Here is a 25,190-nt window from a genome sequence, read left to right as displayed (position 1 = left end):
ATAGTATAATGAGGTATAGCCAGGTATAGTATAGACAGGTCTAGTGTAGTAAGGTATAGTACAACATAGTAAGGTATAATGTAAAAAGGTATAGTAAGGTACAATATAGTAAGGTATATTAAGATATAAGGTATAGTATAGTATATTAAGATGTAGGTTATTAAGATATAGTATAATATTGTAAAGTATAGTATAATGAGGTTTATTAAGGTATAGCAAGGTATAGTATAGACACGTATTGTATATTAAGATATAATATAGTAAGGTTTAGTATACTATAGTAAGGCATATTTAGGTATAGTATAGGCAGGTATAGTAATGTAAGGTATAGAAAGTTATAGTAAGGTACAGTATAGACAGGTATAGCAAGGTATAGTAAGGTGTATTATAGTAAGGTATAGTATATTGAGGTATAGTAGGGTATAGTATAGACAAGTATAGTATGGACAGGTATAGTACAGTAAGTTATATGTATAGTAAGGTATAGTATAGGCAGGTATAGTAAGGTAAGGTATAGTAAGGTTTATTATAATATAGTAAGGTATAGTATAGTAAGGTATAGTATAGGCAGGTATAGTAAGGTAAGGTATAGAAAGTTATAGTAAGGTACAGTATAAACAGGTATAGCAAGGTATAGTAAGGTGTATTATAGTAAGGTATAGTATATTGAGGTATAGTAGGCTATAGTATAGACAGGTATAGTATGGACAGGTATAGTAAGGTAAGGTATAGTGCAGTAAGTTATAGGTTAGCAGGGTATAGTAAGGTATAGGCGGGTATAGTAAGGTAAGTTATAGTAGGGTATAGTATAGACAGGTATAGTATGGACAGGTATAGTATGGACAGATATAGTAAGGTATAGTACAGTAAGGTAATGTGTAGTAAGGTGTAGTAAGGTATAGTACAGTAAGTTATAGGTTAGTAAGTTATATGTATTGTAAGGTATAGTATAATATAGTACGGTTTAGTATAGACCGGTATAGTATATTAACAATGTATGTTAAGACATAGTCTAATATAGTAAGGTTTAGTATACTATGGTAAGGTATAGTAAGGTATAATATAGACATGTATAGTATATTAACCTATAGTATATTAAGATATAGTAAAATATAGTATGGTTTAGTATAGTGTAGACAGGTATAGTATAGAAAGGTGTAGTATATACAGGTATATTATAGAACGGTATAGTATAGACATGTATTGTAAGGTATAATATAGAAAGGTGTAGACAGGTATGGTGCAGTAAGGTATAGTAAGATATACGGTATGGTAAGGTTTAGTATAGCAAGGTGTAGTATAGTAAGATGTAGCATGGTATAGACATGTGTGGTATAGTATTGTATGGTTTAGTATAATATAGTAAGGTATAGTATAATAAGGTATAGTTTAATAAGGTATAGTATAATGAGGTATACTAAGGTATAGTATAGCCAGGTATATTATAGACATGTCTAGTGTAGTAAGGTATAGTATAATATAGTAAGGTATAATGTAGGAAGGTATAGTAAGGTATAATATAGTAAGGTATATTAAGATATAGTATAATATAGTAAGGTTTGGTATAATATAATGAGGTATAGTATAGACAGGTATAGTATAGACCAGGTATAGTATATTAAGGTATAGTTTAGTAAGGTATAGTATAGGAAGGTATAGCCATGTATAGTATAGACAGGTACAGTAAGGTATAGTACAGTAAGTTATAGTATTGTAAGTTATAGTAAGGTATAGTATAGACAGGTAAGGTAAGTTATAGTATAATGAGGTATAGTAAGGTATTGTATGGACATGTATAGTATGGACAGGTTTAGTACGGTATAGTACAGTAAGGTAACATATCGCAAGGTTTAGTAAGGTATATACAGGTATAATATAAGTATAATACATTAAGGCATAGTATAATATAGTAAGGTATAGTATATTACGATGTAGGTATTAAGATATAGTATAATATAGTAAGGTTTAGTATAATATAGTAACGTATAGTATAATGAGGTATAGCAAGGTATAGTATGGACATATATAGTAAGGTATAGTATATTAAGATATAGTATAATATAGTAAGATTTAGTATAATATTGTAAGGTTTTGTATAGTAAGGTTTAGTATAATATAGTAAGGTATAGTATAATGTGGTATATTAAGGTATAGGCAGGTATAATGCAGTAAGGTATAGTAAGGTATATTTTAGACAGGTATAGCAAGGTATAGTATAGCACGGTAGTGGAAGGTATGGTATCGTAAGGTATAATATAGTAAGCTATAGTATAATAAGGTATAGTATAATGAGGTATATTAAGGTATAGTATAGACAAGTATAGTAAGGTATTGTATGGACAGGTATAGTATGGACAGATATAGTGAGGTATAGTACAGTAAGGCAAGGCGTAGTAAGGCGTAATAAGGTATAGTAAAGTAAGTTATAGGTTGGTAAGGTATAGGTTAGTAAGGTATAGTAAGGTATAATATAGTAAGGTATAGTATAGGCCTATATAGTATATTAATATATAGTAAGTTTTAGTATAATATGGTAAGGTATAGTATGGACAGGTATAATATAGTAAGCTATATTAAGGTATAGTATAGGCATGTATAGTATATTAACATATACTATATTAACATATAGTAAAATATAGTAAGGTTAGTATAGTATAATGAGGTATAGTAAAGTATAGTATAGACAGGTATAGTATAGACATGTATAGTACAGCAATCTATAGTATGGTTTAGTATAGACATGTATATTATAGACAAGTATAGTACAGTAAGGGGTAGTATATTATAGACAGGTATAGTACAGTAATGTATAGTATGGTTTAGTATAGACATGCATATTATAGACAAGTATAGTACAGTAAGGAGTAGTATAGTATAGGCAGGTATATTATAGACATGTATAGTATGAGGTATAATATAGAAATGTGTAGACAGGTATAGTACAGTAAGGTATAGTAAGATATAAGCTATGGTAAGGTTTAGTATAGCAAGGTGTAGTATAGTAAGATGTAGCATAGTATAGACAGGTAAGGTTTAGTTTAATATAGTACGGTTTAGTATAGTATGATGCGGTATAGTCAGGTTTAGTTTTGTAAGGTATAGTATAATGAGGTATAGGCAGGTATAGTACAGTACGGCGTAGTAAAGTATAGTATAGACAGGTATAGTATAGACAAGTACAGTTAGTATAGTATAGACACGTATAGTACAGTAAGATATAATAAGGTATGGTATAGTAAGGTATTGTAAGGGTTAGTATGGCATGGTGTAGTATAGTAAGATGTAGCTTAGTAGGATGTAGCATAGTATAGACAGGTATGGTATAGTATAGCAGGTATAGACAGGTATAGCATAGATGGGTATCGTAAAGACAGGTATAGTAAGGCATAGTATTGACAGGGATAGTATAGTACGGTATAGTATAGTATGACATAAGGTTTAGTAAGGTATAATATAGCAATGTTATTATAGCAAGGTATAGTAGTGTAATAAGATGTAGCATAATGTAGACGGGTATGGTATAGTGTAGCAAGGTATAGTAAAGTATAGTAAGGTATAGTATAGCAATGTATAGTATAGCAAGGTATAGTACAGTAAGGTGTAGTACAGAAAGGTATAGTAAGATATAATAAGGTATAGTGTAGCAATGTTTTGTATAGCAAGGTTTTGTATAGCAAGGTGTGGTGTAGTAAGATGTAGCATAGTATAGACAGGTATAGTATAGACAGTTATAGTATAGAAAGGTATAGTAAGGTATAGTTTAGACAGATATGGTAAGGTATAATATAGACCGGGATAGTATAGACCGGGATAGTGTATAGACAGGGATAGGTATAGTGTAGACAGGGATAGTATAGAAAGGTATAGTTTCGTAAGGTATAGTATAGACAGGTATAGTAAGGTATGGTATAGTATAGACATGGATGGTATAGACGGGGATTGTATGGTATAGTATAGCGAGGTGTAGTATAGCAAGGAATAGACAGGTATAGTATCGACAGGTATAGTACACTATAGTATGGACAGTTATACTATAGTATGGTATAGCAAGGTATAGTATAGCACGGTCGTGTATAGCACGGTATAGTATAGTAAGGTAGAGTATAGTAAGGTATGGTGTAGGTCTCCTTGACAGTGTTTTCTATACTAGCTGTCTGCTCCTGCTGGTGACCAACTGGATCTCCTTAATAAGGGTGTGAATCCCCCGGGGAAATTTGATTGGATTACTGCGGCTTCTCCTTCTCTCCCCTCTATCCCTCGGCTTTCACATCCTGGACAAGCCCACAGAATAGAGTAAATAGAAGCTGCTACCGTCGGCGGATTCAGCACAGTAACAGCACTGCAGAGTGTGTACACTGTCATCTATATTTAATGACATTTTAAAGGCAAGGAGAGATAGCATGTGATTCCCAACCAACCGTTACCCCTCCAACTCAAACCCCCTTAGCTGCTCTCAATCATCTGAAGGGATGGGCACTAACGCTAACAACTAGCATTTCCGTGTTGCATCTTATGATAATGGTAGTATATTAAAGAACCCGCTGGAGCATTAGCTTGCGTGGGGGGGAGGGGGGGGGGGTAGCGGTTTGTGCTAGCAGGCAGACAGGCAGGCAGAGTCAGTGGCACGTTAGTCATCTAGTCACCCCCCCTCTTGTTGAGCACGTCTGCTTCTATTTTTACAGGTTGTGACTGGAGACCGACGCTGCGCCCTCCTCGCCTCTTCCCTCCATCTACTCTGATCTACTCTTCCTTTCATCTCATCTCTCTGTCACCTCTGAACACCAGCCACTCTTCACATTTACTCGCCTCTTCTCTCACTGGATAACTTGGGTGCTAAGAGGAGAGTGGAAAGGTGCCGCGTTACAGCCACTTGTGCCAGACGAGAAGACCGAAGAGAAGAGGAGTAGAGAGGAAGGGGGAGGGAGCGCTAGAGGGTAGTCCCGCCTCTGTGTGCTCAGTTCACTCGGAAAGGCAGAGAATATACAAAGGAACACCTAGCCCTAGTGGCCTGGAGCCTGGAGAAGAGGAGTGTTGCGCACAACCACAGCCACAACCTCCTCCTACTCCTTCAGTCCCCAGCGTGTGAACTGCCAACAGGAACAACCCTTCCATCTGGCTCTTCCATCTGTCTTAACCCTGATCCAGGAACCTGCTACTGTTTGTTTGGTTACTTCCTCTCTCTCGCTCAGTGTCAGTGAGGCTCCACAGCTGATCCCAGACACAGCACTGTGACGCTCTGCTCAGCGCCCAGTCTTCTACAGTTAACCCGGCAAGCTAGAAGCAGGAATAGGGAGCGCTTGACAAGAGGCTAGAGTCAGAGATGGGAGTCCTTGTTTGTGGCGTGCTGGTGCTGACGCTCATCTGTCAAAGCCATAGCCTGGACGGTGCCACTAACTCCCTGCACAGGTTTAAAAGGTAAGGACAGTTCTGATTTTTTTTGGAGGGGTTTTGAAATGCAATTGAAAGGAAAAGGCAGATTTAGTGGGGTCATGTGAGTGGTGCGAACAGATGTCGCTTGGAAATCTCGAGTGTTCTTTGATTGTGTTCTGCTAGAGTTGATGTATTATAAGTTTTTAAATTAATTTGAAATAGCTCAGTGTACTTATGAAATAAATAGATTTGACAAGTTTAATGCAGTTCTAAATCAATGTTTTATAAGTTAGTCTTTTTTTGATCGATGTTGAATTCATGCATTTTTTTTTGTTTGTTTATTATACAATTATATCGCATTTAAAACGTGTTTGCAGTAGGCAATTAGCCTGCTGTAGGTACAAGGTACTGGAAGCCGGATGTGTTTGTCACATGTTTGTATGCCTACATGATGAACAAACAAATGACCCAGGAGGTGGCTACAGCATCAAAATACATGGTGACCACACAAATAGCCTTTTGGGTAGATTAGTATCAGTCAATTGCAGATTGGCCTATAAGTAATTCTATAAACAATTGTATCTTCATTTAACCTACTTTTCTGGAGGTGTTCTTTCCGTTTCCCTCTTGAGTCTTAGGTGTTTGTATGTGAACTATGCTCATTATCTTCCAAACTTGAGTTCCTCAACTGATGTTCCTTCCAAACTGTTGAGTTCCTCAACTCATCAGGCTGTTAGGTTCTCTCATTAGCAATAGTTTTCTCCGAGGTTGTTTTGTCGCTTTCCACTAACAACCTCTTCTCTCACTGTTGTCCCCATCGGACAGGTATCAGGAAAGTGCCTCTTCGGAGCCCAACGACTGCACTACCAGGACGAGACAACCCACGGTCCTGTCTAAATCAGGCAACCTTTCCCTGGATGTCCGCATGCCGGGGGTGTCCCCCACGGTGGTGAGTCCCCATGTTTCTGACAGTCAAAACAACCCTGTGGTAAACCCAAACCAACCCAGTGTCTGTCAGATCTAGTTCCCACCCCCCCGCTCAATGGTTTGATGGTTCAGTTTTACGTTTATTTACATATGTTTTCAAAGAACACTATCTACACTAGTCTACATAGCCTGTTAGGCTATTCAACCATTTATGAAAATCAGTGATCATTCTCCATGATGCAAAATTAGTCTGACTAGCATTTAGGTCTTTAATGTCAAAGAGATTTTATCGAGACTTCGATCGGCGAATAAAGGTTAGACAGTGACTAATATATTAATATTCATAGACTTGACAGACATCTCCTTCCTACGTGCAGAAAAACTCGACGCTTTGCTTGGTTCATATCAGGAAGGTATGTTGATGATGGCCGTACAATGTTTTTCTCGCTCAGCGTGTCGCTGTACATGATTTCCTCATGGGGTTGTGTCAGGGGCCAGTCCTCCTGCTGTGTTTGTTTGGCCCGTATTGATCCTACAGTAATGCAGTCATTAAAGTTGACTCTCTGTTGCAGACAAGAGCTAATTGGCTCCTCAGCCTCCGGTCTTTTTCCTGCTGCTGCAATGTGCAGAGAAAACCACAGAGGAAGATCTCTGGTTTATCACTATTTTCTCTCTCTCTCCTCTCTCCCCTCTCTACCCGCTCTCTCTCGCTCGCTCTCTATCGCGCTCTCTCTCGCTCTCTCTCTCTTTTCTCCAAAAGCCAAGCCCGTGTTTAGGCTTAGTGAGAAACAGTTAGAGTTCAGTTTTTACACAATGGTGGAACTGTTGTCAACGGGCTCCGTGCTTTGCGTCTTCTTGGGACTGTTTTGGTTGTGTATGTGAGAGTTGAGGGAAGAGGGGAGGGTGAGCTATTATTATTCTCAGTGCAGGTCTGTGTGAGTCATCCGCCAATGATTCATCCATGGCAAGTGTTGGCTGATAACTGTGAATGCTGAAGGGGGATTACTGGCTTGTAGAACATCTCAGAGAAGACAAACCTTAAACTCTCTTAACTTAGTGGTCAGCTCGTACTGTTGTGCTATTGATCTATCGCAGGGGTGGGCAAACTTTTTGGCTCAAGGGCCACATTGGGATTTTAAAATTCAACGGAAGGCTGCACAGTTTTTTTTGGGACCTATGCGTTTGTGAAAATCAACTTGTGGGCCAGAAAAAGGTCCATTATAATTTTGGGATATTTTTTTAATCTAGTTTTAAATGTTCAAGAGTGGCTGGAGTGTTGTTTTTCCCCAAAATAAATAAATAAATAATATAGTGTGTCATTTTTGGGGGAAACCTCCCGGGACCCAGTTTGAATGGGTTCGCTGGCCAGATCCGACCTGTGTGTTGTATTTTGCCTACCCCTCGATCTATAGGGAGGTGCCCTTTCTCTGGCCCATCAGATAGCATTGAGCCAGTTCACTGGCTGTTCATCAGATAGCATTGAGCCAGTTCACTGGCTGTTCATCAGATAGCATTGAGCCAGTTCACTGGCTGTTCATCCGATAGCATTGAGCCAGTTCACTGGCTGTTCATCAGATAGCATTGATCCAGTTCACTGGCTGTTCATCAGATAGCATTGAGCCAGTTCACTGGCTGTTCATCAGATAGCATTGAGCCAGTTCACTGGCTGTTCATCAGATAGCATTGAGCCAGTTCACTGGCTGTTCATCAGATAGCATTGAGCCAGTTCACTGGCTGTTCATCAGATAGCATTGAGCCAGTTCACTGGCTGTTCATCAGATAGCATTGAGCCAGTTCACTGGCTGTTCATCAGATAGCATTGAGCCAGTTCACTGGCTGTTCATCAGATAGCATTGAGCCAGTTCACTGGCTGTTCATCAGATAGCATTGAGCCAGTTCACTGGCTGTTCATCAGATAGCATTGAGCCAGTTCACTGGTTCTTCGGCAGGTAGCCTAGAGCATTGGGCCAGTAACCGAAAGGTTGCTGGATCAAATCCCAGCGCTGACAAGGTAAAAATCTGTCGTTCTGCCCCTGAACAAGGCCGTTAACCCACTGTTCCCCGGGCGCCGAAGACGTGGATGTCGATTAAAGCAACCTCTGATTCAGAGGGGTTGGGTTAAATGCAGAAGACACATTTCAGTTGAATACATTCAGTTGTACAACTGACTAGGTATCCCCCTTTCCTTTTATTAGATAGCATTAAGCCAGTGTTTATTCACTTTCTCCGAAGCTTCTTTTGTCAACATTTTATCTGTACCCTTTTCACAGTGTTGTGTGGATCTGAGCTGTACAGTGTTGTGTGGATCTGAGCTGTACTGTGTTGTGTGGATCTGAGCTGTACTGTGTTGTGTGGATCTGAGCTGTACTGTGTTGTGTGGATCTGAGCTGTACTGTGTTGTGTGGATCTGAGCTGTACTGTGTTGTGTGGATCTGAGCTGTACTGTGTTGTGTGGATCTGAGCTGTACTGTGTTGTGTGGATCTGAGCTGTGTTGGTTCAGCTGGTTTCTTTCTCTTATTGCAGCAACTATGGTGGACGTGTAACTAGACTAGCCCAGTACAGCATGGTTTGGCTTGGCCTATTAGTGTGAAATGGGAAATTGAGATCGACCAGTAATCAAATTTAAATATTTGCCTATGGTTTTTTATTATTAATCTGGTCATCGAACATCGGCTCTATTTTGTTCTAATAGGCCCACATCAAGTATGGCATATTTTTATTTATTTATTATATATATAGTTTTAACCCCTTTTTCTCCCCGATTTCGTGGGATCCAATTGGTAGTTAGTCTTGTCTCATTGCTGCAACTCCTGTACGGACTCGGGAGAGGCGAAGGTCGAGAGCCGTGCGTCCTCTGAAACACAACCCAACCAAGCCGCACTGCCCACTTAACCCGAAAGCCAGACGCACCATTGTGTTTGAGGAAACACCGTACACCTGGCGACCGTGTCAGCGTGTCTGTGCCCGGCCCGCCACAGGAATCGCTAGTGCATGATGGGACAAGAACATCCCTGCCGGCCAAACCTCCCCTAACCCGGACGACACTGGGCCAATTGTGCGCCGCCCCATGGGTCTCCCGGTCGTGGCCGGCTGCGACAGAGCCTGGACTCGAACCCAGAATCTCTAGTGGCACAGCTAGCACTGTGATGCAGTGCCTTAGACCACTGCGCCACTTGGGAGACCCCAAATTGTCATTCTGCCAGAATTTGTCTGGAGAATTCTCAACTGTTGAGACACCATTTTGAAAGAAAGCCAGCTGTGCCAAGAAAGAAACATGCACGCTGACCTTTTACAATAACTCTGAGTTAGATACAGCCATCACAGAGAGACAGAGACAGACAGAGACAGACAGAGACAGACAGAGACAGACAGAGACAGACAGAGACAGACAGAGACAGACAGAGACAGACAGAGACAGACAGACAGACAGAGACAGAGAGAGAGAGACAGACAGACAGAGACAGACAGACAGAGACAGACAGACAGAGACAGACAGACAGAGACAGACAGACAGAGACAGAGAGAGAGAGACAGAGAGAGAGAGACAGAGAGAGAGAGAGAGACAGAGAGAGAGAGACAGAGAGAGAGAGACAGAGAGAGAGAGACAGAGAGAGAGACAGAGAGAGAGACAGAGACAGAGACAGAGACAGAGAGAGAGACAGAGAGAGACAGAGAGAGACAGAGAGAGAGAGAGAAATATTCAGTCCCCTGGAATTGATTTAATCATTTGACCGTGTTGCTGCAGCAGGAGAATAGAAGCCCAATAGAAGCCCAATAGAATGATAAATGACAGCCGAAAGCCATCAGCTATAACTAAGCAATTGCACCATTTCCCTGGAAATGACTTCCTGTCATGTTTATTACAAATATGTCACTTAAACGACCTGTTCCCAGGGAACTACGGCTGCCATTTTCTTCCTCTCCTCCATTCAACGCCCACTAGTTGTTATTTAAGCAACGACAACAAACGTTACAGTACATGTAGGCTAGGCTGCTGGAGACCTGAGGAATAAAGAGAAAGATGATACAAATGAGAGAAGAGTTATTTTCAGTCACTGTAGACGTGTTTTAACTCGGCCACAGATGAAGAGGTCACTCTTCAGGAGAGAGAGAGATGCTCCAGGGTTGGACACAGAGCTCTGTGTCATGTCTTTTGTCTTGATGAAGTGCTATTGTCTTCACTCCCCGCAGGAAATATAGTTCTCCCCGTGTTACGCAAGGTCGGCGCCAGGGTGATTTAAGAGTCATGTTCACTCGTATATTAAACTGCCCGACTTCAAGCGAGCGAGGATTTAACTTTTGCTTCAGTATCTGCACTCGATATTCCGCCTAATATCTGAGGACTCTCTTTGAATTTTAGAGAATCTGTCATGGTGAAACAATGTTTAGTATCTTGATTAGAAGTAAAACAAACCGGCAGCTGTATATAAATATATATATATGTATTTTATTATTTAACTAGGCAAGTCAGTTAAGAACATATTCTTACTTACAATAACGGCCTACCTGGGCCAATTGTGCGCCGCCCTATTGGACTCCCAATCACGGGCCGGTTGTGATACAGCTTGGAATCGAACCAGGGTCTGTAGTGACGCCTCAAGCACTGAGACGCAGTGCCTTAGACTGCTACGCCACTCGGGAGCCCGATACAAATAATATTGGTTGTTATTGATGGATTATAAACAAGCAGAATAATAAATGTACAATTGTATTTATTTGCAAGACTTTATATTTGAACACTTTATTTATTTGAACACTATTTATTTGTACCACTATTTATTTATACCACTTTATTTGTACCACTATTTATTTTAAACACTTTATTTATTTTAAACACTATTCATTTTAAAATGATTTAACATGTTTTTTAACCATAACTTTATGGATCTTTTTTGCTCTGTAACTAAGCGAAGCATTTGTTCTCACACTGTGTCCTGTGTCGTTTCAGTCTGACACCTATTTGTGTGTGGCCGTTCCAGTACCGACAACCAGGGATGCCTATATCGGTGAGTATTCTTTACCTTAAAGGAATCTGGTTACACAGTCTTGGTCCAATGTAAGTGATTTGTTAAATGTCAAAAACGAATGAAATGTAGAAAAAAAAAGATATATATATATTGTTTTGTCACACCGCAAATTCCAATGTTCCTCAGTCTAGGTCTCGGGAATCAAACCAGCGATACGATTTAAGCAGCTCACCCAAAATCCATTCTCAAACTCTCTCTAGCATGTATTTCCTAGGATATTTACTTTTCGTCCCCCATTTTTCGACCCACTGACGAAAACCACTTTTCTATAATATATTAACCCCCCCCTTCCTGTTGTTATGGGCAACCGTCCTCTCATAAGCACCAATTTATTTTGTCTTTGACCAAGTGGCAGGGTGAATGAAATCCCATAACGCCACAGTGACCCTTAATCCCGCTGGCCTATCCCAGTGTGTTGTCTATGAGCCTGGGTTTATGGGAAGGCAGGAGTTAGCCCTGCAGACACTGTTTGTCCAGCTTAGGTTTCCCAACAAGATTACTTCCCATCCCAGATTCTCAGCCAACCACATTCCACTCCCATCACTGGCATGTAACAATAAAGAGAACTCTCTGTCTTCAATCCTGTTAAATCGTATTTGACCGGAGCATGCATGCACACACACACACACACACACACACACACACACACACACACACACACACACACACACACACACACACACACACACACACACACACACACACCCTCCCAAAAAGTATAAAGAAAAATTTATGTTTTAAGCCTTGCCAATGCATTGATATTCAAATGATTATTACATTGTGAGAATAATTAGGATGTTTCCTGACTAAATAGATTGGAACCATAGCGATTCTTCTATAACTGGCACACATAATATAGCCATGAATAGCGGTATCATTAATCTCACTATCTCTGGTTTTATAATGAGAAAGTGATAAAAAAAAAACTGGTTCCTTTTTTAAAAATAGATGTATTTGTATGGAAAGACAAGTTGAAGCCAACTCCGTAATGTTTTCGTCATCATAATAACCATACGTGATTTTTACCGCGACAGAGTAGCGCAACACCCTTCAATTGAAGAGGCGGGAAACAAACGAAAGTGGCCACATCTCGCACAAAAAACGGATAAGAAATGGAATCATAGATCATTATAAGGGAGCAGGAGAACTTATAAATTGTCTACAATAAATTACAAGAACTTTTCAAGCACCAAATTGAGGAAATGTCTGATTTTCAAGTTAGGCCTATTCCAGTACTTTCATTTCGGAGCTCCAAATTCAAGTTCAAATAGACCTGCAGTTTTTGAAGTAGCCTAACATGAAAAAACAATGTATTTGTCGTGTTATTTCATGACCAGATCATATTGTGTTAATTATATCCAGAATAATGAATAGGAAGAGCGTTGGGTGTTGTTCTGTAGTCTATCCGACACAATTTAACACAGTAGACTGTGTCCAATCCCAGGCACAAAAACATATGCAAACATGAATTTATTACCTTGATGCTTTCTCTTAAATCTAACGAGACCCTGCTGTAAATCAAGCAGACAACAACAGATGATGTTCTGCGATGCATACAAAGCCCACCCCCGCACTCCCTTTGGCAAAATCCGACCACTGCCTACCGTCTTGTAGGCAGAAACTCAAACAGGATGTACCAGTGACAAGAACAATTCAATGCTGGTCTGACCAATCGGAATCCACGCTTCAAGATTGTTTTGATTACGCGGACTGGGATATATTCCGGTCAGCCTCAGAGAATAACATCGACTTAAACGCTGACTCAGTGAGTGTTTTTATTATGAAGTGTATTGGAGATGTTGTACCGACTGTGACTATTAAAACCTACCCTAACCAGAAACCGTGGATGGATGGCGACATTTGCGTAAAACTAAAAGCGCAAACCACTGCATTTAACAGTGGTCTCTCATGAAGTGCTTTGAGAGACTAGTCAAGGATCATATCACCTCCACCTTACCGGACACCCTAGACCCACTTCAGTTTGTATACCGCCCCAACAGGTCCACAGACGATGCAATCGCCATCACACTGCCCTATCCCATCTGGACAAGAGGAATACCTATGTAAGAATGCTGTTCATTGACTACAGCTCAGCATTCAACACCGTCGTACCCTCCAAGCTTACCATTAAGCTTGAGGCCCTGGGTCTCAATCCCGCCGTGTGCAATTGGGTTCTGGACTTTCTGACGGGCCGCCCCCAGGTGGTGACCCTCCACCTCGCTGACCCTCAACACTGGGGCCCCACAAGGGTGCGTGCTCAGCCCCCTCCTGTACTCCCTGTTCACCCATGACTGTGTGACCATGCACGCTTCCAACTCAATCATGAAGTTTGCAGACGACACAACAGTAGTGGGCTTGATTACCAACAACGACGAGGCAGCCTACAGGGAGGAGGTGAGGGCACTTGAGGTGTGATGTCAGGAAAACAACCTCTCACTCAATGTCAACAAAACAAAGGAGATGATCGTGGACTTCAGGAAACAGCAGAGGGAGCACCCCCCATCCACATCAAAGGGACAGCAGTGGAGAAGGTGGAAAGTTTTAAGTTCCTCGGCATACACATCAACGACAAACTGAAATGGTCCATCCACACAGACAGTGTGGTGAAGAAGGCACAACAGTGCCTCTTCAACCTCAGGAGGCTGAAGAAATGTGTCTTGTCACCTAAAACCCTCACAAACTTTTACAGATGCACAATTGAGAGCATCATGTTGGGCTGTATCCCCGCCTGGTACGGCAACTGCACCGCCCTCAACCGCAAGGCTCTCCAGAGGGTGATGTGGTCTGCACAATGCATCACCGGGGGCAAACTACCTGCCCTCCAGGACACCTATAGCACCCAATGTCACAGGAAGGCAAAAAAGATAATCAAAAACAATAACCACCCGCGCCACTGCCTGTTCACACCGCTATCATCCAGAATGCGAGGTCCAGTACAGGTGCATTAAAGCTGGGACCGAGAGACTGAAAAACAGCTTATATCTCAAGGCCATCTGACTGCTAAACAGCAATCACTAACTCAGAGAAGCCGCTGCCTACATTGAGACCCAATCACTGGACAATCACTGGACAAATGGATCACTAGTCACTAATAACAATGCCACTTTAAATAATGCCGCTTTAATAATGTGTACATATCTTACATTACTCATATCATATGTATATACTGTATTTTATATCATTTATTGCACCTTGCCTGTGCCGCTCTGCGTCGTTCATCCATATATTTATATGTACATATTCTCATTCACCCCTTTTAGATTTGTGTGTATTAGGTAGTTGTTGGGAAACTGTTAGGTTACTTGTTAGATATTACTGCTCTGTCGGAACCAGAAGCACAAGCATTTCGCTACACTTGCATTAACATCTGCTAACCATGTGTACTAAATGCGCATCAAGCATTATGCACAATTATTGAAAAGCCACGTTAATGAAAGTATCGATTTAGGTTTTAATTATCAAGTTAAGGTGACTCTTTCGGTTAGAAGCATTCAATTTGTGTGCCCATGAAAACTGTTTCCATTATGTAACATAAGAAGACAGGAAATGTTGCATGGTTACACTGCATTTCTGATATCTCTATACAAAAAAACTGTCCGGCAGCTAGATCCAGGATTCTTACAAGGTTAAAGTTCAATGTCTAATTTAATTGACTAATGCTTAAAATATGATATAAAGACAACTTATACTGCTATAAATGGAAGGACAGAAAAGTAATGTTTTATGTCAAACATTTTGGACAAATCTGTCATGACACCAACCATGATAAAGACTTAAACAGGTTCTAAATCAAACTCGTGAATTGTATTGAATATAGCCATGATCCCCCCTATATCTTAATGTATTGACATGAAAAAAATTGGCAGATTATTATCTATGACTTATCAATAGCTGTAACAAGTTGTCCAGCGTGGAAACTGGTACCCTAGTTTATAGACAGACCCTGATACATATTCATATTGTTATATACAGTACAGTTCAATCAGATCTTTAGAAATAGGAGAGGCGCTGTGATAATGTATTTTATATCTGTTTTTTAAGCTAAACTTGCCTGAGTAACTTCTGGTAGCAGAGCATTCCACCATGACTCTATAGATAACTGAGTAACTTCTGGTAGCAGAGCATTCCACCATGACTCTATAGATAACTGAGTAACTTCTGGTAGCAGAGCATTCCACCATGACATGACTCTATAGATAACTGAGTAACTTCTGGTAGCAGAGCATTCCACCATGACATGACTCTATAGATAACTGAGTAACTTCTGGTAGCAGAGCATTCCACCATGACATGACTCTATAGATAACTGAGTAACTTCTGGTAGCAGATCATTCCACCATGACATGACTCTATAGATAACTGAGTAACTTCTGGTAGCAGAGCATTCCACCATGACATGACTCTATAGATAACTGAGTAACTTCTGGTAGCAGATCATTCCACCATGACATGACTCTATAGATAACTGAGTAACTTCTGGTAGCAGATCATTCCACCATGACATGACTCTATAGATAACTGAGTAACTTCTGGTAGCAGATCATTCCACCATGACATGACTCTATAGATAACTGAGTAACTTCTGGTAGCAGATCATTCCACCATGACATGACTCTATAGATAACTGAGTAACTTCTGGTAGCAGAGCATTCCACCATGACTCTATAGATAACTGAGTAACTTCTGGTAGCAGAGCATTCCACCATGACTCTATAGATAACTGAGTAACTTCTGGTAGCAGATCATTCCACCATGACATGACTCTATAGATAACTGAGTAACTTCTGGTAGCAGAGCATTCCACCATGACATGACTCTATAGATAACTGAGTAACTTCTGGTAGCAGATCATTCCACCATGACTCTATAGATAACTGAGTAACTTCTGGTAGCAGATCATTCCACCATGACTCTATAGATAACTGAGTAACTTCTGGTAGCAGAGCATTCCACCATGACTCTATAGATAACTGAGTAACTTCTGGTAGCAGATCATTCCACCATGACTCTATAGATAACTGAGTAACTTCTGGTAGCAGAGCATTCCACCATGACTCTATAGATAACTGAGTAACTTCTAGTAGCAGATCATTCCACCATGACATGACTCTATAGATAACTGAGTAACTTCTGGTAGCAGAGCATTCCACCATGACTCTATAGATAACTGAGTAACTTCTGGTAGCAGATCATTCCACCATGACTCTATAGATAACTGAGTAACTTCTGGTAGCAGATCATTCCACCATAACATGACTCTATAGATAACTGAGTAACTTCTGGTAGCAGAGCATTCCACCATGACTCTATAGATAACTGAGTAACTTCTAGTAGCAGATCATTCCACCATGACATGACTCTATAGATAACTGAGTAACTTCTGGTAGCAGATCATTCCACCATGACTCTATAGATAACTGAGTAACTTCTGGTAGCAGAGCATTCCACCATGACATGACTCTATAGATAACTGAGTAACTTCTGGTAGCAGATCATTCCACCATGACTCTATAGATAACTGAGTAACTTCTGGTAGCAGAGCATTCCACCATGACTCTATAGATAACTGAGTAACTTCTGGTAGCAGATCATTCCACCATGACATGACTCTATAGATAACTGAGTAACTTCTGGTAGCAGAGCATTCCACCATGACATGACTCTATAGATAACTGAGTAACTTCTGGTAGCAGATCATTCCACCATGACATGACTCTATAGATAACTGAGTAACTTCTGGTAGCAGATCATTCCACCATGACTCTATAGATAACTGAGTAACTTCTGGTAGCAGATCATTCCACCATGACATGACTCTATAGATAACTGAGTAACTTCTGGTAGCAGAGCATTCCACCATGACATGACTCTATAGATACAGTGGGGCAAAAAAGTATTTAGTCAGCCACCAATTGTGCAAGTTCTCCCACTTAAAAAGATGAGAGAGGCCTGTAATCACATTGTAGGATTTTTAATGAATTTATTTGCAAATTATGGTGGAAAATAAGTATTTGGTCACCTACAAACAAGCAAGATTGGCTGGCTCTCACAGACCTGTAACTTATTCTTTAAGAGGCTCCTCTGTCCTCCACTCGTTACCTGTATTAATGGCACGCACCTGTTTGAACTTGTTATCAGTATAAAAGACACCTGTCCACAACCTCAAACAGTCACACTCCAAACTCCACTATGGCCAAGACCAAAGAGGTGTCAAAGGACACCAGAAACAAAATTGTAGACCTGCACCAGGCTGGGAAGACTGAATCTGCAATAGGTAAGCAGCTTGGTTTGAAGAAATCAACTGTGGGAGCAATTATTAGGAAATGGAAGACATACAAGATCACTGATAATCTCCCTCGATCTGGGGCTCCACGCAAGATCTCACCCCGTGGGGTCAAAATGATCACAAGAACGGTGAGCAAAAATCCCAGAACCACACGGGGGGACCTAGTGAATGACCTGCAGAGAGCTGGGACCAAAGTAACAAAGCCTACCATCAGCAAGGGCATTGAAGATGAAACGTGGCTGGGTCTTTCAGCATGACAATGATCCCAAACACACCGCCCGGGCAACGAAGGAGTGCCTTCGTAAGAAGCATTTCAAGGTCCTGGAGTGGCCTAGCCAGTCTCCAGATCTCAACCCCATAGAAAATCTTTGGAGGGAGTTGAAAGTCCGTGTTGCCCAGCAACAGCCCCAAAACATCACTGCTCTAGAGGAGATCTGCATGGAGGAATGGGCCAAAATACCAGCAACAGTGTGTGAAAACCTTGTGAAGACTTACAGAAAACGTTTGACCTCTGTCATTGCCAACAAAGGGTATATAACAAAGTATTGAGATAAACTTTTGTTATTGACCAAATACTTATTTTCCACCATAATTTGCAAATAAATTCATAAAAAATCCTACAATGTGATTTTCTGGATTCTTTTTTTCTCATTTTGTCTGTCATAGTTGAAGTGTAGCAGAGCATTCCACCATGAATCTATAGATAACTGAGTAACTTCAGGTAGCAGAGCATTCCACCATGACATGACTCTATAGATAACTGTGTAACTTCTGGTAGCAGATCATTCCACCATGACTCTATAGATAACTGAGTAACTTCTGGTATCAGGTCATTCCACCATGACATGACTCTATAGATAACTGTGTAACTTCTGGTAGCAGATCATTCCACCATGACTCTATAGATAACTGAGTAACTTCTGGTAGCAGAGCATTCCACCATGACTCTATAGATAACTGAGTAACTTCTAGTAGCAGATCATTCCACCATGACTCTATAGATAACTGAGTAACTTCTGGTAGCAGATCATTCCACCATGACATGACTCTATAGATAACTGAGTAACTTCTGGTAGCAGATCATTCCACCATGACATGACTCTATAGATAACTGAGTAACTTCTGGTATCAGGTCATTCCACCATAACATGACTCTATAGATAACTGAGTAACTTCTGGTAGCAGAGCATTCCACCATGACTCTATAGATAACTGAGTAACTTCTGGTAGCAGAGCATTCCACCATGACTCTATAGATAACTGAGTAACTTCTGGTAGCAGATCATTCCACCATGACATGACTCTATAGATAACTGAGTAACTTCTAGTAGCAGATCATTCCACCATGACATGACTCTATAGATAACTGAGTAACTTCTGGTAGCAGAGCATTCCACCATGACTCTATAGATAACTGAGTAACTTCTGGTAGCAGATCATTCCACCATGACATGACTCTATAGATAACTGAGTAACTTCTGGTAGCAGATCATTCCACCATGACATGACTCTATAGATAACTGAGTAACTTCTGGTAGCAGAGCATTCCACCATGACATGACTCTATAGATAACTGAGTAACTTCTGGTAGCAGATCATTCCACCATGACATGACTCTATAGATAACTGAGTAACTTCTGGTAGCAGAGCATTCCACCATGACATGACTCTATAGATAACTGAGTAACTTCTGGTAGCAGATCATTCCACCATGACATGACTCTATAGATAACTGAGTAACTTCTGGTAGCAGATCATTCCACCATGACATGACTCTATAGATAACTGAGTAACTTCTGGTAGCAGAGCATTCCACCATGACTCTATAGATAACTGAGTAACTTCTGGTAGCAGATCATTCCACCATAACATGACTCTATAGATAACTGAGTAACTTCTGGTAGCAGAGCATTTCACCATGACATGACTCTATAGATAACTGAGTAACTTCTGGTAGCAGAGCATTCCACCATGACTCTATAGATAACTGAGTAACTTCTGGTAGCAGAGCATTCCACCATAACATGACTCTATAGATAACTGAGTAACTTCTGGTAGCAGATCATTCCACCATGACTCTATAGATAACTGAGTAACTTCTGGTAGCAGAGCATTCCACCATAACATGACTCTATAGATAACTGAGTAACTTCTGGTAGCAGAGCATTCCACCATGACTCTATAGATAACTGAGTAACTTCTGGTAGCAGAGCATTCCACCATGACATGACTCTATAGATAACTGAGTAACTTCTGGTAGCAGATCATTCCACCATGACATGACTCTATAGATAACTGAGTAACTTCTGGTAGCAGAGCATTCCACCATGACTCTATAGATAACTGAGTAACTTCTGGTAGCAGAGCATTCCACCATAACATGACTCTATAGATAACTGAGTAACTTCTGGTATCAGGTCATTCCACCATGACTCTATAGATAACTGAGTAACTTCTGGTAGCAGAGCATTCCACCATGACATGACTCTATAGATAACTGAGTAACTTCTGGTAGCAGATCATTCCACCATGACTCTATAGATAACTGAGTAACTTCTAGTAGCAGATCATTCCACCATGACATGACTCTATAGATAACTGAGTAACTTCTGGTAGCAGATCATTCCACCATGACTCTATAGATAACTGAGTAACTTCTGGTAGCAGAGCATTCCACCATGACTCTATAGATAACTGAGTAACTTCTGGTAGCAGATCATTCCACCATGACATGACTCTATAGATAACTGAGTAACTTCTGGTAGCAGATCATTCCACCATGACATGACTCTATAGATAACTGAGTAACTTCTAGTAGCAGAGCATTCCACCATGACATGACTCTATAGATAACTGAGTAACTTCTGGTAGCAGATCATTCCACCATGACATGACTCTATAGATAACTGAGTAACTTCTGGTAGCAGAGCATTCCACCATGACATGACTCTATAGATAACTGAGTAACTTCTGGTAGCAGGTCATTCCACCATGACTCTATAGATAACTGAGTAACTTCTGGTAGCAGATCATTCCACCATGACATGACTCTATAGATAACTGAGTAACTTCTGGTAGCAGAGCATTCCACCATGACTCTATAGATAACTGAGTAACTTCTGGTAGCAGAGCATTCCACCATGACTCTATAGATAACTGAGTAACTTCTGGTAGCAGATCATTCCACCATAACATGACTCTATAGATAACTGAGTAACTTCTGGTAGCAGATCATTCCACCATGACATGACTCTATAGATAACTGAGTAACTTCTAGTATCAGATCATTCCACCATGACTCTATAGATAACTGAGTAACTTCTGGTAGCAGAGCATTCCACCATGACATGACTCTATAGATAACTGAGTAACTTCTGGTAGCAGATCATTCCACCATGACATGACTCTATAGATAACTGAGTAACTTCTGGTAGCAGAGCATTCCACCATGACTCTATAGATAACTGAGTAACTTCTGGTAGCAGATCATTCCACCATGACTCTATAGATAACTGAGTAACTTCTGGTAGCAGATCATTCCACCATGACATGACTCTATAGATAACTGAGTAACTTCTGGTAGCAGAGCATTCCACCATGACTCTATAGATAACTGAGTAACTTCTGGTAGCAGAGCATTCCACCATGACATGACTCTATAGATAACTGAGTAACTTCTGGTAGCAGAGCATTCCACCATGACTCTATAGATAACTGAGTAACTTCTGGTAGCAGATCATTCCACCATGACATGACTCTATAGATAACTGAGTAACTTCTGGTAGCAGAGCATTCCACCATGACTCTATAGATAACTGAGTAACTTCTGGTAGCAGAGCATTCCACCATGACATGACTCTATAGATAACTGAGTAACTTCTGGTAGCAGATCATTCCACCATGACATGACTCTATAGATAACTGAGTAACTTCTGGTAGCAGAGCATTCCACCATGACATGACTCTATAGATAACTGAGTAACTTCTGGTAGCAGATCATTCCACCATGACTCTATAGATAACTGAGTAACTTCTGGTAGCAGAGCATTCCACCATGACTCTATAGATAACTGAGTAACTTCTGGTAGCAGATCATTCCACCATGACTCTATAGATAACTGAGTAACTTCTGGTAGCAGATCATTCCACCATAACATGACTCTATAGATAACTGAGTAACTTCTGGTAGCAGAGCATTCCACCATGACTCTATAGATAACTGAGTAACTTCTGGTAGCAGAGCATTCCACCATGACATGACTCTATAGATAACTGAGTAACTTCTGGTAGCAGAGCATTCCACCATGACATGACTCTATAGATAACTGAGTAACTTCTGGTAGCAGAGCATTCCACCATGACATGACTCTATAGATAACTGAGTAACTTCTGGTAGCAGAGCATTCCACCATGACATGACTCTATAGATAACTGAGTAACTTCTGGTAGCAGAGCATTCCACCATGACTCTATAGATAACTGAGTAACTTCTGGTAGCAGAGCATTCCACCATGACATGACTCTATAGATAACTGAGTAACTTCTGGTAGCAGATCATTCCACCATGACATGACTCTATAGATAACTGAGTAACTTCTGGTAGCAGAGCATTCCACCATGACATGACTCTATAGATAACTGAGTAACTTCTGGTAGCAGAGCATTCCACCATGACTCTATAGATAACTGAGTAACTTCTGGTAGCAGAGCATTCCACCATGACTCTATAGATAACTGAGTAACTTCTGGTAGCAGATCATTCCACCATGACTCTATAGATAACTGAGTAACTTCTGGTAGCAGATCATTCCACCATAACATGACTCTATAGATAACTGAGTAACTTCTGGTAGCAGATCATTCCACCATAACATGACTCTATAGATAACTGAGTAACTTCTGGTAGCAGAGCATTCCACCATGACATGACTCTATAGATAACTGAGTAACTTCTGGTAGCAGATCATTCCACCATGACATGACTCTATAGATAACTGAGTAACTTCTGGTAGCAGAGCATTCCACCATGACATGACTCTATAGATAACTGAGTAACTTCTGGTAGCAGATCATTCCACCATGACATGACTCTATAGATAACTGAGTAACTTCTGGTAGCAGAGCATTCCACCATGACATGACTCTATAGATAACTGAGTAACTTCTGGTAGCAGAGCATTCCACCATGACTCTATAGATAACTGAGTAACTTCTGGTAGCAGATCATTCCACCATGACATGACTCTATAGATAACTGAGTAACTTCTGGTAGCAGAGCATTCCACCATGACTCTATAGATAACTGAGTAACTTCTGGTAGCAGAGCATTCCACCATGACATGACTCTATAGATAACTGAGTAACTTCTGGTAGCAGAGCATTCCACCATGACATGACTCTATAGATAACTGAGTAACTTCTGGTAGCAGAGCATTCCACCATGACATGACTCTATAGATAACTGAGTAACTTCTGGTAGCAGAGCATTCCACCATGACATGACTCTATAGATAACTGAGTAACTTCTGGTAGCAGAGCATTCCACCATGACTCTATAGATAACTGAGTAACTTCTGGTAGCAGATCATTCCACCATGACATGACTCTATAGATAACTGAGTAACTTCTAGTAGCAGATCATTCCACCATGACTCTATAGATAACTGAGTAACTTCTGGTAGCAGAGCATTCCACCATGACTCTATAGATAACTGAGTAACTTCTGGTAGCAGATCATTCCACCATGACATGACTCTATAGATAACTGAGTAACTTCTAGTAGCAGATCATTCCACCATGACATGACTCTATAGATAACTGAGTAACTTCTGGTAGCAGAGCATTCCACCATGACTCTATAGATAACTGAGTAACTTCTGGTAGCAGAGCATTCCACCATGACATGACTCTATAGATAACTGAGTAACTTCTGGTAGCAGATCATTCCACCATGACATGACTCTATAGATAACTGAGTAACGTCTGGTAGCAGATCATTCCACCATGACATGACTCTATAGATAACTGAGTAACTTCTAGTAGCAGAGCATTCCACCATGACTCTATAGATAACTGAGTAACTTCTGGTAGCAGATCATTCCACCATGACATGACTCTATAGATAACTGAGTAACTTCTAGTATCAGATCATTCCACCATGACTCTATAGATAACTGAGTAACTTCTGGTATCAGGTCATTCCACCATGACTCTATAGATAACTGAGTAACTTCTGGTAGCAGAGCATTCCACCATGACTCTATAGATAACTAAGTGAAGATCTGTTTATGGTTTGGGTACCGTTAAGGAACCCATAGTGGTGTGTCTGGTGAGGTATGTCTGTCTGTTTAAAATAGATTATACAAGTGTTAAGGCATTTTCAACACACAAATGTTTCTTGAAAAGACTAGAAGAGAAGTAGTCAATATCTAGCAGATAAACAGTATTTATATAAAAAAAAGAGTCCTTGTGATTTACTTACACATGTATCTTTAGCAATTAGCATCAATTCTCAGTGGGGAAAGACACTACAGAGAGAGTCGATGGATATAGGAAGTCCCTGGCGTAATGATCAATTTCTCTAAATGACACAGGATTATTTTGGATAATGCGGACGGCGGCGTGAGTGAAACGACACCCTGCACCATGTCTTCAGCCAGTCAGAAACACTATTATGAGAACATAGTTACAACCACAATGTGTTTTGATGTTACTAAACACAACCTTCCATTATGAGAACATAGTTACAACCACACTGTGTTTTGATGTTACTAAACACAACCTTACATTATGAGAACATAGTTACAACCACAATGTGTTTTGATGTTACTAAACACAACCTTCCATTAGGAGAACATAGTTACAACCACAATGTGTTTTGATGTTACTAAACACAACCTTCCATTATGAGAACATAGTTACAACCACAATGTGTTTTGATGTTACTAAACACAACCTTACATTATGAGAACATAGTTACAACCACAATGTGTTTTGATGTTACTAAACACAACCTTCCATTATGAGAACATAGTTACAACCACAATGTGTTTTGATGGAGAACATAGTTACAACCACAATGTGTTTTGATGTTACTAAACACAACCTTACATTAGGAGAACATAGTTACAACCACAATGTGTTTTGATGTTACTAAACACAACCTTACATTAGGAGAACATAGTTACAACCACAATGTGTTTTGATGTTACTAAACACAACCTTACATTAGGAGAACATAGTTACAACCACAATGTGTTTTGATGTTACTAAACACAACCTTACATTATGAGAACATAGTTACAACCACAATGTGTTTTGATGTTACTAAACACAACCTTACATTATGAGAACATAGTTACAACCACAATGTGTTTTGATGTTACTAAACACAACCTTACATTATGAGAACATAGTTACAACCACAATGTGTTTTGATGTTACTAAACACAACCTTACATTATGAGAACATAGTTACAACCACAATGTGTTTTGATGTTACTAAACACAACCTTACATTATGAGAACATAGTTACAACCACAATGTGTTTTGATGTTACTAAACACAACCTTCCATTAT

At 40.2% G+C, this 25,190-nt stretch overlaps 1 protein-coding gene across 4 annotated transcripts in view; it reads left to right on the top strand.

The window, feature by feature from the left end:
• pam (peptidylglycine alpha-amidating monooxygenase) overlaps positions 1-25,190 on the top strand; it is a 140,875-nt gene that overhangs the window by 17,027 nt on the left and 98,658 nt on the right. For all 4 annotated transcript variants that reach the window (XM_038970032.1, XM_038970034.1, XM_038970033.1 and 1 more), the window contains 3 exons: positions 4,683-5,415; positions 6,196-6,319; positions 11,247-11,304. In XM_038970032.1, coding sequence (XP_038825960.1) covers positions 5,321-5,415; positions 6,196-6,319; positions 11,247-11,304 — 277 coding nt within the window. In that variant the 5' untranslated portion in view covers positions 4,683-5,320. The remainder of the gene's footprint in view (positions 1-4,682; positions 5,416-6,195; positions 6,320-11,246; positions 11,305-25,190) is intronic.

Source organism: Salvelinus namaycush, chromosome 31, assembly GCF_016432855.1.
Source record: "Salvelinus namaycush isolate Seneca chromosome 31, SaNama_1.0, whole genome shotgun sequence".
Lineage (NCBI taxonomy): Eukaryota > Metazoa > Chordata > Actinopteri > Salmoniformes > Salmonidae > Salvelinus > Salvelinus namaycush.
Note: the sequence above shows the minus strand (reverse complement) of the source record. Positions and strands in the feature narration are given on the sequence as shown.